This window comes from Rana temporaria, chromosome 7, assembly GCF_905171775.1.
Source record: "Rana temporaria chromosome 7, aRanTem1.1, whole genome shotgun sequence".
Classification (NCBI taxonomy): domain Eukaryota; kingdom Metazoa; phylum Chordata; class Amphibia; order Anura; family Ranidae; genus Rana; species Rana temporaria.
Window position 1 is genome coordinate 80,307,081 of NC_053495.1, and position 18,589 is coordinate 80,325,669.

The 18,589-nt window shown below is 47.0% G+C and overlaps 1 protein-coding gene across 3 annotated transcripts in view; it reads right to left on the minus strand.

Annotated features, from left to right (window-relative positions):
* Positions 1-18,589, minus strand: part of CHADL (chondroadherin like) — a 549,464-nt gene that overhangs the window by 475,864 nt on the left and 55,011 nt on the right. For 2 of the 3 annotated variants that reach the window (XM_040359602.1, XM_040359605.1), the window contains exon 2: positions 18,467-18,585. The exons of the other annotated variant lie outside the window; for it this stretch is intronic. In XM_040359602.1, the coding sequence (XP_040215536.1) occupies positions 18,467-18,585 (119 nt within the window). The remainder of the gene's footprint in view (positions 1-18,466; positions 18,586-18,589) is intronic. 3 annotated transcript variants of the gene reach the window in all.

Below are 18,589 nucleotides of genomic sequence, written 5' to 3' on the forward strand. Positions count from 1 at the left end.
CCCGAAAAGGACGAGCGGCCACGGCCACGTGCTGAAGAGGATGCACCACATCCACCACCAGCATTACCTCTAGATGCAGAGCCTGGTTGCCCTCGTGACTCTCTGCCTCTCTTTGTCCTTCCAGCCATATTTATGCGTTCAGGTGCTATGTAACAAAACAGATGCAGTCACACCAACTGCATTCAGGTGTTAGTAAACTGCACACACGCAGTAAGAGCGACTGCGTTCAGGTGCTATGTAACAAAACAGACGCAGTCACACCAAATGCATTCAGGTGTTAGTAAACTGCAAACAAGCTGTAAGAGCGACTGCGTTCAGGTGCTATGTAACAAAACAGACGCAGTCACACCGACTGCGTTCAGGTGTTAGTAAACTGCACAAAGGAGTAAGAGCGACTGCATTCAGGTGTTAGTAAACTGCACACACGCAGTAAGAGCGACTGCGTTCAGGTGCTATGTAACAAAATAGTCGCAGTGACACCGACTGCGTTCAGGTGTTAGTAAACTGCACACACGCAGTAAGAGCGACTGCGTTCAGCTGCTATGTAACAAAATAGTCGCCGTCACACCGACTGCGTTCAGGTGTTAGTAAACTGCACACATGCAGTAAAAACGACTGCGTTCAGGTGCTATGTAACAGCACACATGCAGTGTCACCAACTGCGTTTAGTTGCTATTAAACAGCACACACGCAGTAAGAGCGACTGCGTTTCTGTGCAATTCAATAGCCCACTTGCATTAACAGCGACTGCGTTTCTGTGCAAATAAATTGGACACGTGCAGTAACAGATAATGCGTGTATGTGCAATTAACTAGCACATGTTGAATAACACGGAGTACTATGTGTAAGCTAATCCCTAATGCAGGCAATACAACACGTTAGAGCGCTGCATGAAGAACAATCTCCTGCCTGACAGATACTAATAGCTGATCTAGCTGAGCTATACAGTTTATAAATATATTGACAACTCCTAGGGATGTGGATATATTCTCTACAAACTGTAGATTTAACTATACTGACTAGCTTTCCTGCTCTATCTATCTATCTATCTGGTAGAAAAGACACTGTATCTCTATCTATCTCTCTCTCTCTAACTGTCTGACTGACTTCTCTAACAAAAGCCGGAACACACTACACGAGGCCGCTGTGTAGGCTGCCTTTTATAGTGTGGGGCGTGTACTAATCCCCCTGAGCCATAATTGGCCAAAGCCACCCTGGCTTTTTTGTCACTTGACTTTGGCACGAATGACCCGTTTTGTTCGAGTTTCGACGAACGATCGAACAACCGATGTTCGAGTCGAACATACGTTCGTATCGAACACAAAGCTCATCCCTAATGATGAGTATAAGAAGCCATAACACACTTCCAAACTGGTGGAGGAAGATGGAAATACCAAAGCCAGAAATTATGGAATACTTCTAAGGAGACCTCAAGGTTTGAATATTACCGGGGTTTCCCCTCAAAGAGATAGGCATTTAAAGTTAGCCATATATAGGTAGAAGCTAATGATTCCGATCGGGGTCCATAATTTGGTCAGCTTACCTGTCAATTAGCAGATTCTCTCTCTCCAGTGGACCAGACCTTATTGCTGGAATTTGCACTTTTATCCCCCTCCACCTTGTTTGGCACCAAATCATTAGCGCCAAACAAGGTGAGGACACAGGAAGTGTCGGAATATAGAAGCAGTCGCACTGAAAGTGACGTTTGACGTCACGTGACGCACCGGAAGTGACGTAGCGCCAACCAAAGGGCGCTGGAAGTCAAAGTGGAAGACAAACCAAGCAGTAAAAAAGACTGTGGGCCAGATCCACATACAAATACATCGGCGCAGCGTATGTTTCGATACGCTAAGCCGCTGTAACTTACTTTTTGCTGGTTCGAATTCCCAAAGAATTTGCGCCGGCGTAGTGCATCTCAATCAGCGTAACGGCGCTGAATTCAAATCGGCGATTAAGGGGCGTGTTTCATTTAAATGAAGCGCGTCCCCACGCCGAATAAACTGCGCATGCGCCGTCCCAAAATTTCCCGCCGTGCATTGCGCTAAATGACGTTGCTAGGACGTCATTTTTTTTTAACTTACACGTGACTTACGTACATTCCGATTCACGGACAACTTACGCAAACAAAAATAAAAAATTCAAATTAAAAGCGGGAACAACGGCCATACTTAACATGGCAATTCTAACTATACGCCGCAAAACACCAGCTTTAACTATACGCCGGAAAAAGCTGACTAGAGACGACGTAACAGAATGCGACGGCCGCGCGTACGTTCGTGGATCGTTGTAAATCGCTAATTTGCATACCCGACGGAAAACGACGCGAACTCCACCCAGCGGACGCCAAAGTATTGCATCTAAGATCCGAAGGCGTACGAAGCCGTACGCCTGTCGGATCTAACCCAGATGCCGTTGTATCTTGGTTTGAGGATTCAAACTAAAGATACGACGCGGGTAATTTGAAATTATGCGGCGTATCAAGTGATACGCCGGCGTAATTTTTTGAGGATCTGCCCCTGTAAGTCTGTCTCCACATGAGCTCAAGTAGGAATCTGAGCCCTCATTGGCCAACAGGGGTGCCAAATAGCCATTCTGGTGTTAGATGGAAAAATCCAATAAAAAGGTGAGCTTGAAGGTCCACTCTTACTACAATTTCCCTATAGGAAATGATAGATGGAAAACAGGGTGTGACATGAACCGACTAATACGGCATCATCTGTTGAGGCTCATGTTGAACGTCATTCAGAAAAGCGCCTTGGGTGTCCATATGGTACATCTGAACCAAATCCATTCAAATAATTAAATATTAACCACTTCAATCCCCGCCCATAGTCAAATGACGTCCACAGGCGGGATCTCCCATTCTGGGTGGATGTCCTGGGCTTCCCGACCATCTAGGGGTCGCTCATGCCCGCAGCATCGCTTGGGACTTGGTGCGCGTGCCCGGCGGCCGCAATGTCTGCTGGGCACCCGCCTTTGCCCGTGATCACAGCAGGACCGTGGATCTGTGTGTGTAAACACACAGATTCACATCCTGTCAGAGGTGAGGTGACCGATGTGTGTTTCCAGCACAGAGGAACACAGATCGGTCTCCTCCCCTTGTGAATCCCCGCCCCCTACAGTTAGAATCACTCTCTAGGGAATATTTTTAACCCCTTGATCGCCCCCTAGTGTTAACCCCTTCCCTGCCAGTCACATTTACACAGTAATCAGTGCAGTTTAATAGCACTAATCGCTGTATAAATGTGAATGGCCCCAAAAATGTGTCAAAAGTGTCCGATATGTCCGTCGCAATGTCACGGTCACAATAAAAATCGCAGATCGCCGCCATTACTAGTAAAAAATAAAAATGCAATAAATCTATCCACTATTTTTTTTACCAAAAACATGTAGAAGAATACATATTGGCCTAAACTGAGGAAAAATGTATTTATTTTTTAAAATTTTAATATTTATTAAATCAAAAAGTAAAAAATGTTGTGTTTTTTTTCAAAACTGTCGCTCTTCTTTTGCTTATAGCACAACAAATTAAAACCGCAGAGGTGATCAAATACCACCAAACTAAAGCTCTATTTGTGGGGAAAAAAAACAAAGGCCGGCGTAGCGTATTGAATATACGCTACGCCGACGTAGCGCAGAGCGGCGAGCAAAGTATTCACAAAGCACTTGCTCCCAAATCTACGCTGGGTTCCCTCGGCGTAACTCGTCGCAAGTGGCAGTGGGCGTGAGCCATGCTAATGAGGCGTGACCCCATGTAAATGATGGGCCGAGCGCCATCAAGATACGAATAACGAACGACGCCTAAGATACATCGAATCACTGCCTACGACGTGAACGTAACCTACGCCCAGCCCTATTCACGTACTACGCAAACGATGTAAAAAACGACCGCTGTGTTCCCTGGTGCAGCCATTTGCATTGAGGCTGCTGACTTACACCTGCTATATGAGGCTTAACTTTACGCCGGACGTACGACTTACGTAAACCACGTATATTAATGCGCCGGGTGCAAGTACGTTCGTGAATCGGCGTATCTCACTTATTTGCATATTCGAATCGTAAATCAATGGGAGCGCCCCTTGCGGCCAGCGTAAATATGCGCTTACGATACGACGGCGTAGGAAACTTACGTCGGTCGGATGAAGCCTAGTTTCAGGCGTATCTTGCTTTCAGAGTCAGGCGCATAGATACGACGGCGCATATGTGCACTTAGGCGGTGTATCTCGAGATACGTCGGTGTAAGTGCTACGTGAATCCGGGCCAAAGATTTCATTTGGGCACAGTGACTGCGCAATTGTCATTCAAAGTGCAAAAGCGCTGAAAACTAAAAATTTGTCTGGGCAGGAAGGGGGTGAAAATGCCCTGTATTGAAGTGGTTAATCAAGCAAAAAATAGCTAAATAAAATCTACTTTATGTGGGAATTCTATCATCTATACCCTCAGGATCGATTCACACCTATGCATGTTGCTTTTGAGCGTTTTTGCAGTGCTTTTTGCTGTGCTTGCTGCATTTTTCGACACACGTTACCGCGATTTGCTTTTTCCCTTTTTTTTATTCAATTTTATTTTTTTAGCTGGCAATTTTTTTTTACATTTTCTTTTAACCACTTAAGGACCGCCTAACGCCAATATAGGTCGGCAGAATGGCACGGCTGGGCAAAATCACGTAAGGTTATGTCCCCTTTAAGTGCCCAGCTGTGGGTCGCGCACACCCACGACCCGGTCCGAAGCTCCATGACCGTGGCCGCAGGACCCGTGGACCTGATCGCCGATGGAGTCCCGCGATCGGTCACAGAAGCTGAAGAACAGGGAGAGGTGTGTGTGTAAACACACCTTCCCTGTTCTTCATTGTGTCAGTGGCAGTGATCGTCTGTTTCCTGATATAGGGAAAGACGATTACTGATGTCACACGTCCAGCCCCGCCCCCCTACAGTTAGAAAAATATATGAGGTCACACTTAACCCCTACAGTGCCCCCTAGTGGTTAACTCCTAAACTGCAATTGTCATTTTCACAGTAATCAGTGCATTTTTATAGCACTTTTCGCTGTGAAAATGACAATGGTCCCAAAAATGTGTCAAAATTGTCCGATGTGTCCGCCATAATGTCGCAGTCACGAAAAAAAAATCGCTGATCGCCGCCATTAGTAGTAAAAAAATAATTATTAATAATGCCATAAAACTATCCCCTATTTTGTAAACACTATAAATTTTGCGCAAACCAATCGTTAAAACGCTTATTTGTTTTACCAAAAATAGGTAGAAGAATACGTATTGGCCTAAACTGAGGGAAAAACATTTTTTTTTATATCTTTTTTGGGGATATTTATTATAGCAAAATGTAAAAAATATAGAATTTTTTTCAAAATTGTCACTCTATTTTTGTTGAATGAATAAATACTGATGTGCTCGTATTAACTCATGTGCAATGTGAATCATACATATACAATCAAGCAAAAAAACCTGGTGAAGAAACTCTTAGGGCCAGATTCTTAAAGGCGTTACGACGGCGCAACACCATTAGCGCCGTCGTAACTCCTCATCTGGCCCCGGGTATCTATGCGACTGATTCTTAGAATCAGTTGCGCATAGATACCCATTAGATCTGACATGCGTAAGGCTGTTACGCTGTCAGATCTTAAAAGTAATTTTTTTCCCCGCCGCTAGGTGTCGCATCGTCGTTTTTCCCGTCGTCTATGCAAATGAGGTAAGTACGCGAGATTCCCGAACCTACACACGTCCGACGCTGAGAATTTACGTTGTTTCCGTAGCGTACGCGACGCGTAAGGTTGCCCCTGCTATTAGCAGGGGCAACCAATGTTAACTATGGCCGTCGTTCCCGCGTCGAAGTTTAAAAAAAATACGTTGTTTGCGTAAGATGTCCGTGAATGGCGCTGGACGCCATTTACGTAAACGTCTAAGCAAATGACGTCGGGGCGACGTCATTTAGCGCAATGCACGTCGGGTAATTTACCCGACGGAGCATGCGCAGTACGCTCGGCGCGGGAGCACGCCTAATTTAAATGGTGCCCGCCCCATTTGAATTGGGCGGGCTTGCACCGAGCGAATTACCGATACACCGCCGCAAGTTTACAGGTAAGTGTTCTGAGAATCAGGATGTAAACCTGTAAACCTGCGGCGGTGTAGCGTACAGCACATACATTACGCTGCCCAGGAGCAACGTTAATGTATGAGAATCTGGCCCAAAATATATGTGAGTAGATCATGAAAAAGTCCTGATGATTGAATTAGCCAGTCTGCAGTGATCATTCCCTGATTGCCAAGATCTCACTTCAATGTGATCAGGTTACAACAACCTCCAGCAAGCGATCAGATGTTTCCAGTTTCATTCAGTCACATGCAAAAGAGGAGGAAAAGGAAAAATAGCGCAATATTGTACCATATAGATGTGGATAAAGGCTGCACTTAGTGCACTCACCTATCCTTGCTTATGTTATAGACAGGGTATATTGCCGCTCATGTTTAAGTGGACTCCTCACTCGGGATAGACATCTGATGGTCCGTCACTGTAGGCTACTCCCCCACATGTATCATCACTCATCACGTGACTTAGTCATGGGTATTCTACGTGACTGACGGCAACTCAGCCTGTTAAATAGCCACCTGCAGGTCCATAATTGCAGACAGCTGAGCCAAAAAAGGAGGGATACAACAAAACATCATTGCGGGCAACCCTTATTATAAAAGATTAAGTGTGTAACACTACACAATGCAGAGTTTTTAATACAAAAATGTTTAAAACCGGTTAAAAATATTTAAAATACTTAAAATACCACCTATCTGATCCAGATATATGTATCATTCAGGCATCTCTAGCACTTCATTCCTCTAGTGGTAGAAATAAACATATGTGTATAGTAATACAAAACCTGCAGAGCCCACCTCCAGCAGTGACACATATATAGTAAAAATAGGATAATATAATTAAAATATACATAACTAATTAATAAAAATAAAAATAAATGTATAAATATGTATATAAAATAGATATACTAAAAAAAAAAAAAAAATAATCCAAAAGGGACAGTTAGTAGTCTAAAATGAAGCAATTCAAGTCAAAATCGATGTTAAGGCCATTAGGCACCAATGACCTCATCTCATGTATCCATCTTGATTCTGACTTACTTAGTTCTCTAACTTTATGACTACCTCTCCAGTGTGGAGTGTATTTATCGATAGCCCAAAATTTCATTTCCTTTGGGTTCTTCTGGTGGCATAATTCAAAATGGCGAGAGACGTTGTGTTTAGGAAAGCCTTTTTCTATGTTTTGGACATGCTCCCTAATACGCTTCCAAAGGGGTCTTTTGGTGCGCCCTATGTACTTTAACGAACAGGAGCACTCCAAAACATATACCACCCCTTCTGTTCTGCAGGTGATGAGATCTTTAATTTCATATTCCTTCTTTGTCACATTTGATTGGAATTTGGAGCACTTCTGCCCATTGAAATTTGTCTTCTTGCAGGAATAACACCGCCTACATGGAAAGAAACTCTTTCCCTAAAAGAAGGTGAGTGCCTTATTTTTCGTTGGGGGGTCAGGGACATTTTTAGCCACCAGATCCCTGTGTGTGGGGGCTCTTCTATATATTACTCTGGAATAACTGGGTAATATGCCCTGCAATTGTCGATCAGCTTGCAATATAGGCCAATGCTTTTTAAATATAGCTTCCAACTGCTTGTGTTGGATGTTGTAATTTAAAATAATAGGCAGCTCGTTGTTCAATATACTCTCCTTAGATTTATCCTGTATGAGAGTAGTTCTCGGCATATCATATACTTTAGAGATTTGCTCTTGTATGAAATGTTGATCATAGCCTCTATTGACAAATTTCCTGCCTACTACATTGGCTTGCTCCAAAAAAACATGTGGATCAGTACAGTTCCTCCGGATCCTCATCTGTCCTTTAGGTATATTTATCAACCAAGGATCAAAATGACAGCTATCTACAGGTATGTAGCTGTTACGTTCAACTGGTTTGAAATAAGTTTTGGTTGTGATTTGTTGGTTTTCCAAGATAATTTCCAGGTCTAGAAACTGAATGGTCTTGTCACTTATTGTGTAAAATAATTTAATATTCTTTTGATTACGATTCAAAACGTCAAAGAATTCGATCAGCGAGGATTCATCACCATTCCATAGGACTATACAGTCATCAATGAATCTTCTGTATAGTATCAGATGGTCCGGCATATTGGTATAGATTGCCACCTCCTCCCACTCTGACATGAATACGTTTGCTACACTAGGCTCATATTTGGCGCCCATTCCTATCAGATTCAGTTGTCTATAGTACTCGGATCTGTGCCAAAAATAGTTATGCTGTAGGCCATAGGCCAGGCATCTTGGGACAAAACGCTTTTGTTTCGAAATGAGTTGACTAAAGTTGTTCATTGCCCATTTTGCAGCTCCAATGGCCTCTTCATGATTAATGACTGTGTACAATGATGCCACATCTGCTGTGGCTATCAAGTACTTATGTTGTGGATTTAACACAATCGTATCAAAAATCTGGATAAGATGCTTAGGGCCAGATTCACGTAGAGCGGGCACAGCGTAACGTAACCGGTTTACGTTACACCGCCGCAAGTTTTCCGATTTAGTGCCCGATCCACAAAGCACTTACCTGGAAATTTGCGGTGGTGTATCGTAAACAGGTCCGGCGCAAGGCGACCCAATTCAAATGGGGCGGGTACCATTTAAATTAGGCGCGCTCCCGGACGTACTGCGCATGCTCCCGTCGCAAATTTCTCGACGTGATTTGCGCAAATTACGACGCGCCGACGTTTTTGTGAATTCGCGATGTGAAAAAAAGACTTACGCCGGGAAAAATAAAACATTTTAAAAAAATTCAAAAGCGACGCCGGAAAGACAGGCATACTTTAACATGGTGGAGTACTTTTACACCATGTTAAAGGTGCCCTATCTTTGCGACGGAAATCTAACACTTGCGACGCCGTACCGACGGGAAAAATCTTTGTGGATCGCCGTAACTCCTAATTTGCATACCCGACGCTGGTTTACGACGCAAACTCCCCCCAGCGACGGCCGCAATACTTCATCCTAAGATCCGACAGTGTAAAACAATTACACCTGTCGGATCTTCTGGCTATCTATGCGTAACTGATTCTATGAATCAGTCGCATAGATAGAAACAGAGATACGACGGCGTATCAGGAGATACGCCGTCGTATGTCTTTTGTGAATCTGGCCCTTAGTGTCTCTAAGATAGGCCTTTGTTTGGGGGACTAATGGCTGAATGAACTTGTCAACATACTCCGCTAGGCGTGAATTGATGGATTGAATCCCATTAATGATGGGTCTCCCGGGTGGTCTTAGCGGATCCTTATGGACTTTGGGCACTGTTAGGTAGATTCACAAAGAGTTAGGCCGGCTTATCTACAGATAAGTCGACCTAACTCTGAATCTAAGATGACCTATGTTTAAGTGTATTCTCTAACAGAGATACACTTAAACATATCTAAGATAGGACGGCTTGCGCCGTCCTATCTTAGATTGCAATGTTTTGGCTTACCGTTAGGTGGCGTAGATTATGTAAATGAGCATTTACGACGATTCCCGCGAGCCCGCCGCAGTCGATTAACGTTGTTTCCGTACGCGATAGGCCGCCTAAAGTTATTCCACCTATGAGGTGGAATAACAATGTTAAGTATGGCCGCCGTTCCCGCCGCGAGGTTCAAATTTTTTACGTCGTTTGCGCAAGTCGTCCGCGAATCGGGATTTACGTCGTTTACGTACGCGTCAAAATCAATAGGCCCGTACGGCCTACTTAGCCGCAATGCGCACTGGGAAATGTAGTCGCCCGGCGCATGCGCAGTGTCAAAAAACGTCAGAAAACGTGAGGTCAAGCCTCATTTCCATACAACACGCACCCTCCAAGTCATTTGAATTAGGTGCGCTTATGCCCGCTCGTTTTAGGCTACGCCGCCGAAAATTTGAAGGTAAGTGGTTTGAGAATCACTAATAGCCTAACTAATTTACGGCGGTGTAGCCTAAAAAGACTAGGCTAGGCCGCCCTAAAGTTAGGCAATTGTACGTGAATCTACCCATGTGTATATAATGGGAACTCTGGGCCAGATTCACAAACAGCGGCGCAAATTAAGTTACTCCAAACCTATCTCATTTAAGTTACGGCGCCTTAATTTTTTGTCGTAAGTCCCGTATCCACAGCGCATTTGCGCCCAACTTAGCGCCAGTGTAACTTAAATCCCGAGGCGTAAGGCGGGGTAATTGCAAGTGGGAAGGAAGTGGGCGTGCTCCATTGTAATGAGCCGTGACCCCATGCAAATGAAGGGCCGGCCGTACTGCGCATGCACGCACGAATCTGCACCTCACTGGGCATGTGCAGAACTTGGCTCGGCGCAATCAGTGAGATAGGAAAAAGGCCAAGCGCACTTAGTTTGAGAATCGCCCTGTGTATAAATAGCCCCAGACAAACACACTTCCCTTGCAAAAGTACATCCCTGTGTTCCCCTTCTTAGAGCAAGTTGCTTCTGCTCTGTCGTCTGTTGGTGTGTGTTGGTGAGTTTAGTGTTAGTTAAAAGATCTGGAAGAGTAGTAGAGTGTAGTAGCTGTGTGTTTTTTCTGATTGTATTTTCTGTTTGTTTTTTCTGATGGTTTTTTTTTCTGAGTGTATTTTCTGTTTGTCTTTTCGGAGTTTGTTTTTGAATTTGTATTAGCTGTCTGCTTGTGTGGTTTGATTTTTGTGTTTGTTTGTTGTGTGAGTATTTGTGTTTGTTTGTTGTGTTTGTTTTTTGTTGTTGCTGAGTGTTGGCTGTTATGGCACCGAAGCGCAGGAAGTTACATTTTTCTGTCACAGAAAAGCAGATTCTTGCTAGGGCCATCGCCCGATATGGGCGTTATTTGCATGGCCCTGAGAGCCGGAACACCCCCCCGGCCAGGAGGAAGGAGATCATTCAGAAAATTATTGATCAGATCAATGCGGCGGGGGGGAGACGAGGACCCCCAGTGGGATACAAAAGAAGATCAACGATCTTAAGAGCCTGGTCTGTGACAAGATGGCCAAGATCAATGCCCATGCCACGGGCACTGGAGGAGGCCCACCCTGCCCCGTCAGGCTGAGTGAGGAGGAATGGGCAGTGGCCCGGTGTTTCCACCCACAGCAGGTGGTGGGCCTGCCTGGCTATCAATCTGATTCTCTTGTGAGGACAGGTAATTTTTGGGTTTTTCTATCTGGTGATTAGCATGTGTGGGTGGGGGAAAGGAAGATGTGCCAAGTGTGTGGATCCTCCAACCTGTGAATGTTTTGTGTCCTCCACCGATGGCCAGGAGATTGCTGGGCCATCAGGCCAGGAGGTTGCTGGGCCATCAGGCCAGGCTGCTGCACCATCCCCTGGACAACAGGCTGCAGAAGAGTCCCAAGAATGGCAGGAGTCCCCAGGGGAGGGGAGTGGCCACACCTCCCCTCATGAGGAGGTTGAGGGGGAGGAGAATGAGGGGGTGGAGGCTGAGGATGAAGATATGGACATTGCCAGGGAAGTCCTTTTGGCCTCGGATTTGTTTACCCCTGAGGCTACCCCTGAGGCTGGCAGCAGTCAGGCCACCATCAGGGGTAGCCCCTCCAACTCCTCCCCCAACAGGCCTCCCCCACAAGGGTCTCTCTCTCCCCTCCTCCCAGGCCACAAGCCTCAGCTGCAGGCAGGATGGCGACCCAGAGGACCAGGGGGGTGGCCGAGCGTCTGCCGGCCAGTCTGCAGAGGGGCAATGCCTGGCAGACCCACCATCTGGGTCAGATCAAACAGACTCTGACCCAGATGGATGACAGCCTGGGCTCAATTAAGGAGTCACTCACTGATGTGGCCACAAACTCCTTGGCGGTCATCACATGCATTTGTGACCTGCAGACCACCACAACAGGCGTGGCCCAGGAGGTGAGTGCCCTGACCCAGGCTGTCCAGGACAATACCCGGGCTGTCCAGGCCAATACGGCTGCCCTCACAATCAGTCTGAACAGAATTGCAGTGGCCTTGGAGGGCAGGCCAGAAGGAGGACAGTGACCAGGGGAGGCTCCTCCTTCCCCTGCTCACCCCCCCCATGAGTCTCCTCCTTCCCCTGCTCACCCCCCCCCCAGGAGTCTCCCCTGGTTGGCCGTGCCCGTGCCCGTGGGCGGCCCAGGCGTAGCTCTCGCCGCCGCAGTTAACTTTTGGGGTACTTTTGTTTTTAAATTTTTTTTTTTTTTTTATTATACTGTATTTATGATTTGTTTTATGTGTGTGAATGATGTGTGAATGTGGGGGTGGCATTCCTGATTAAATAAGGGGTGTCACCCTCAGTTTTGGTGGAGTAGGGATCCCCAGGACCAGGGAGAAGTGATCTCAGGTCCATGTGAATGGTGTATGAATGCACAGTGACATAATTGGAGCCGTGGCGGGGCGTTACTGCTCCCAAGTACCATTGGGAGTACTTGGATCTAATCCAATTAGATGTGCATGTGATGTGTCTGTGCTAGGGACCACAGTGGGTGTGCATTCATGCATTCTCATTGTGACATGATTAATGTGTGTGTTTACTGTGCAAAGATGCATTCTGCGAGGCGTCTCCTGACTGCTGTTCCCTCAGAAGAGGGGGTACCCTCGGTTAATAAAGTCACTAGTATAGTTATGAGCATGGATGCCCCTGGCATGTTGGCATACAGATTGTTGTCCTGCAAGTGTGTGTGCTCAGCTCTTCCTTAATGGTGTTGCTTTAGCTGACCTTTACACAGCTTGTGTAAAATTAGGGCACCTTTTATAAAGTGTAATTTTACACCATGAAACTAACAGAAGCGCACAGGGCGTGATCTACGCTGCACACACTTAATTTTGTGGATCGCCTTATCTCCCTCATTTGCATCTTTGCCTAGCAAAACAGTGGTGTGTCTAGCATATTTTGCGTGCGAAGAAGCGCCGGTGTAATTATTTTAGGTAGGACGGAAAAACCTGGATTTCAGGCTTATCTCGTTTTGAGGATCAGGCGCAAAGATACGCGCGGCGCATTTTTCAATTACGCCGCGCATCTCGAGTTAAGTCGGCGCATCTGCTTTGTGAATCTGGCCCTCTACATACATCCGGGATAAGGTACTTTACTTCTCTTTTGTTGAGGATACCTTTTTCCTTTCCCTTTTGGATAAGTTCACCTAGTTCTTCCTTATATTCTCTTGTAGGGATGGATCTCAGTTTAATATACGTATTGCTGTCTTTCAATTGGTTGCCCAACCCCTCATGATAATTATCTTTTGACAAGATCACAATAGCCCCGCCCTTATCAGCCGGTCTAACAATCACTTGTTTGTTTTCTTCCAATTCTTTTGTTCCCCTATGTATAGCCTTAGGGTCCGTTAATTTCTTAGGGCCAGATTCACGTAGCTCAGCGGATCTATAGATCCGCTCGATCTACGTGAATTAAGATCCGCTCCCGCAAGTTTAGGAGGCAAGTGGCTAATTCACAAACCACTTACCTCCAAACTTGCGACGGCGGATCCTAAATCCCCCGGCGGAATTCTAATTCCGCGGCTAGGTGAGTGTACTATTTAAATCAGGCGCGTTCCCGCGCCGATTTAAATGCGCAGGCGCCGTCCGCGAAATTTCCCGGCGTGCATTGCTCCCACTGACGTCGCTAGGACGTCAGTGGTTTTGACGCTTACGTAAACGACGTCCGTCCGTATTCGAGAACGACTTACGCAAACGACGTTAAAAAATTCAAATTCGACGCGGGAACGCCGGCTATACTTAACATTTGCTGCGCCTGATAAAAGAAGGGGTAAGTATACGCCGGGAAAGCCGCTACGGAAACGTCGTAAGAAGACTGCGTCGGGTCCGCGTACATTCGTGAATTTGCGTATCTCGCTGATTTACATATTATTTATCGTAAATCAGCGGGAACGCCCCCGGCGCCATTTTTAAATTGAAAAAAAGATCCAACAGTGTAACACAGTGTAACACTGTCAGATCTTAGCCCTATCTATGCGTATCTGATTTTATGAATTAGGTGCATAGATAGGACCAGTGTAAGTCAGAGATACGATGGTGTATCTGTAGATACACCGTCGTATCTCTTTGTTAAACTGGCACTTAATCTTTAGTTTGTCCAAATCCTTTAGTACCATTTTATTAAACACTTCCACATGTTGGTTATTATGGGCCACATCCACAAAGCAGATGCGCCGACTTAACTCGAGATACGCGGCGTAATTGAAATTTGCGTCACGCGTATCTTTGCGCCTGATCCTCAAAACGAGATACACCTGAAATTCCGGTATTTCCGTCCTACCTAAAAGAATTACACCGGCGCTTCTTCGCGCGCAAAATACGCTAGACACGCCGCTGTTTTGATAGGCAAAGATGCAAATGAGGGAGATAGGGCGATCTACAAAATTAAGTGTGTGCGCCGTAGCTTACGCCCTGTGCGCTTCTGTTAGTTTCCTGGCGGGAAGTTACACTTTATAAAAGCAGCCCTAATTTTACACTTGCCGTGTAAAGGTCTGCTAAAGCAACACCATTAAGGAAGAGCTGAGCACACACACTTTCCGGACTACAATCTGTCTGCCAACATGCCAGGGCCATCCATGATCATAACTGCACTAGTGACTTTAGACGCGCTAAGAAGGAGGAGGGAACGGAGGAGGAGGAGGAGGGCACAGGAGAGGGTATACCGCAGACGCCTAGATGTGTTTGGCATGACTGCTTCTGAGGTGTATCGCACCTTCAGATTCAGCCATGAAGCCATCCTGGAAATAACAACAATCCTGCAGGATGATCTCACCAGCCCAACACAACGCTCACATGCAGTGCAGCCACTGATCAAGGTACTGGCAACACTGCATTTCCTTGCCACTGGTTCCTTTCAGCGCACAAGTGGACGTGTGGCTGGGATGGCACAATCCTCCATGAGCAGATGTGTGCACCAGGTTGTCCCTGCAATCCTCAGACGCATGGCCAATCAATTCATCAAACCCTCCCAGGAGGTCCAGCGAATGGACACAATGACCGATTTTTTCCAAATTGCTGGATTCCCACGCACCATCGGGGCCATTGATTGCACACATGTGGCACTACAGCCCCCCCATGAGACAGAGCACATGTACCGAAATAGGAAACACTGGCATTCAATCAATGTACAGGTGATAGTGGATGCCAAATACCTCATATGGCACGTCTGTGCCAAATTCCCAGGATCCAGCCATGACAGCTACATATACCGTCACAGCAACATCTCCAGAGAATTGGAACAGAACGTGTATGGGGACAGCTGGCTGGTTGGTGAATGACATGGGTGTCAGGTATGACTGTCCCCCCCATGATGCAGACATCACAAGGGGCACATGCATGACTAACATCCTTCTGGCTTTTCCCTTCCAGGTGACTCTGCATATGCACTGGGACCCCATCTTATGACTCCATACCGGAACCCCCAGACCCCAGGAGAGGAAAGATACAATGCTGCACACATACGCACCCGTGCAGTGGTGGAACGCACATTTGGCCTCCTGAAGTCACGTTTCCGATGCCTGGATAAGTCTGGGGGTACCCTGTTGTATTCCCCAGACTTTGTGTGCCAGATCATCGGGGCATGTTGCATTCTGCACAACTTCGCAGTGAGAAGGGGCCTGGAGATTGACATATGTGATGACCTGACCCCCGAACCAGACAATCCCCCCCACAACCAACTCTACCCGGTCTTCTGAGGGAACAGCAGCCAGGAGACGCCTCGCAGAAGGCATCTTTGCACAGTAAACACACACATTAATTATGTCTGAATGAGAATGCATGAATGCACACCCACTCTGGTCCCTAGCACAGACACATCACATGCACATCTAATTGGATTAGATCCAAGTACCCCCCCAATGGTACTTGGGAGCAGTAACGCCCCGCCACGGCTCCAATTATGTCACTGTGCATTCATACACCATTCAGGGACCTGGGATCACTTCTCCCTGGTCCTGGGGATCCCTACTCCACCAAAACTGAGGGTGACACCCCTTATTTAATCAGGAATGCCACCCCCCACATTCACACATCATTCACACACATGAAACAAATCATAAGTACAGTATACAAAACAAAATCATAAAAATAAAAAAACAAAAGTACCCTGCAAAATTAACGGCGGAGGCGTGAGCTACGCCTGGGCCGCCCACGGGCACGGCCAACCAGAGGAGCCTCCTGGGGGGGGTGTGAGCAGGGGAAGGAGGATCTTCATGGGGGGGGTGTGAGCAGGGGAAGGAGGATCTTCATGGGGGGGTGTGAGCAGGGGAAGGAGGATCATCCTGGGGGGGGTGGGTGAGCACGGGAAGGAGGAGCCTCCCCTGCGGACTGTCCTCCTGCTGGCCTGCCCTCCAAGGCCACTGCTATCCTAGTCAGACAGTTTGTGAGGGCAGCCGCATTGGCCTGGCCAGCCTGGGTATTGTCCTGGACAGCCTGGGTCAGGGCACTCACCTCCTGGGCCACGCCTGTTGTGGCGGTCTGCAGGTCACACAAGCATGTGATGACCTCCAAGGAGTTTGTGGCCCCATCAGTGATTGCCTCCTTCATTGCACCCAGGCTTGTCTCCATCTGGCTCAGAGTCTCTTTTATCTGAGCCAGATTGCGGGTCTGCCGGGCATTGTCCCTCTGCAGACTGGTCGGCAGAGGCTCGGCCACCCCCCTGGTCTCCTGGGTCGCCATCCTGCCTGCCCCTGAGGCTTGTGGCCTGGGAGGAGGGGAGAGAGAGACCCTTGTGGGTTGAGGCCTGTTGGGGGAGGAGTGGGAGGGGCTACCCCTGATGGTGGCCTGACTGCTGCCAGCCTCAGGGGTAAACAAATCCAAGGCCAAAAGGACTGAGGTGTGGCCACTCCCCTGCCCTGGGGACTCCTGCCCTTCTTGGGACTCCTCAGCAGCCTCTTGTCCTGGGGATGGTGCAGCAGCCTGGCCTGATGGGCCAGCAACCTCCTGGCCTGATGGGCCAGCAACCTCCTGACCTGATGGGCCAGCAACCTCCTGGCCATCTGTGGAGGACACAAAACAATCACAGGTTTGAGGATCCACACACTTGGCACATCTTCCCTTCCCCCACCCACACATGCTAATCACCAGATAGAAAAAACAAAAATGTACCTGTCCTCACAGGAACATCTGATTGATAGCCACACAGGCCCACCACCTGCTGTGGGTGGAAACACCGGGCCACTGCCCATTCCTCCTCAGCCAGCCTGACGGACAGGGTCCGCCTCCTTCAGTGCCCGTGGCATGGGCATTGATCCTGGCCATCTTGTCACGGACCAGGCTCCTAAGATCGTTGATCTTCTTTTGTATGCCACTGGGGGTCCTCGTCTCCCCCCCCGCCGCATTGATCTGATCCGTGATTTTTTTAATCATCTCCTTCCTCTGGGCCGGGGAGGTGTTCCGGCTCTCAGGGCCATGTAAATAACGCCCATATTGGATGATGCCCCGAGCAAGTATTTGCTTCTCAATCGTGGAAAAATTAAGCTTCCTACGCTTCGGTGCCATCACACCCACCACTCAGCACCAACAAAAAACAAACACAACAAACAAAAATACTCACACAACAAACAAACAAAAATACTCACAGAAGAAACACACACAAAAAGCAAAACACACAAGCAGACAGCTACTACAAATTCAAAAACAAACATGCAAAAAACAAACAGAAAATACACTCAGAAAAAATACACCAACTACACTCTACTACTCCTCCAAAACTTTTATCTCACACACAACTCACCAACACACACCAACAAACGACAGAGCAGAAGCAACTTGCTCTAGGAAGTGTAACACAGGGATATACTTTTGCAAGGGAAGTGTGTTTGTCTGGGGCTTTTTATACACAGGGCGATCCTCAAACTAAGTACACTTGGCCTTTTAACTATCTCACTGATTGCGCCGAGCCAAGTTCTGCACATGCCCAGTGAGGAGCAGATTCGTGCGCGCATGCGCAGTACGGCCGGCCCTTCATTTGCATGGGGTCACGGCTCATTACAATGAAGCACGCCCACTTCCTTCCCACTTGCAATAACCCCGCCTTACGTCTCGGAATTTAAGTTACACTTGCGCAATTTTGGACGCAAATGCGCTGTGCATACGGCACTTACGACACAAAATTAGGGCGCCAAAACTTAAATCACATAAGTTTTGAGTAACTTAATTTGCGCCGCTGTTTGTGGATCTGGCCCTATGTACCTGGGGGTTGAAGAGAGACGTATTTCTTAATTCACTGTGCTTGACTCTTCCCAGCAAATTACCAGCCATTACATTCCTTACTGGTTGAAATGTACTTTTTGATGTTTAATTTTCTTTTATATTTCTGAATGTCCACATATACATCAAATTTACTTAAATTCCTTTTGGGGGCAAACTTAAGACCCTTGTCCAATGTGATCAATTCTGTTTTAGTTAGTTCTACCCCACTAATATTAATGATTCCCTCACCTATTGGACTTTTCTCCTTTTGCGTCTTGTGTCCCCCTCTGCATCCCCTCTTTCGTCTGGACTTCGGGTGTGTACTGCCTCCTCTTGTCGAGGGGGTGATCTCTCGTTCCTGCGATAATCTAA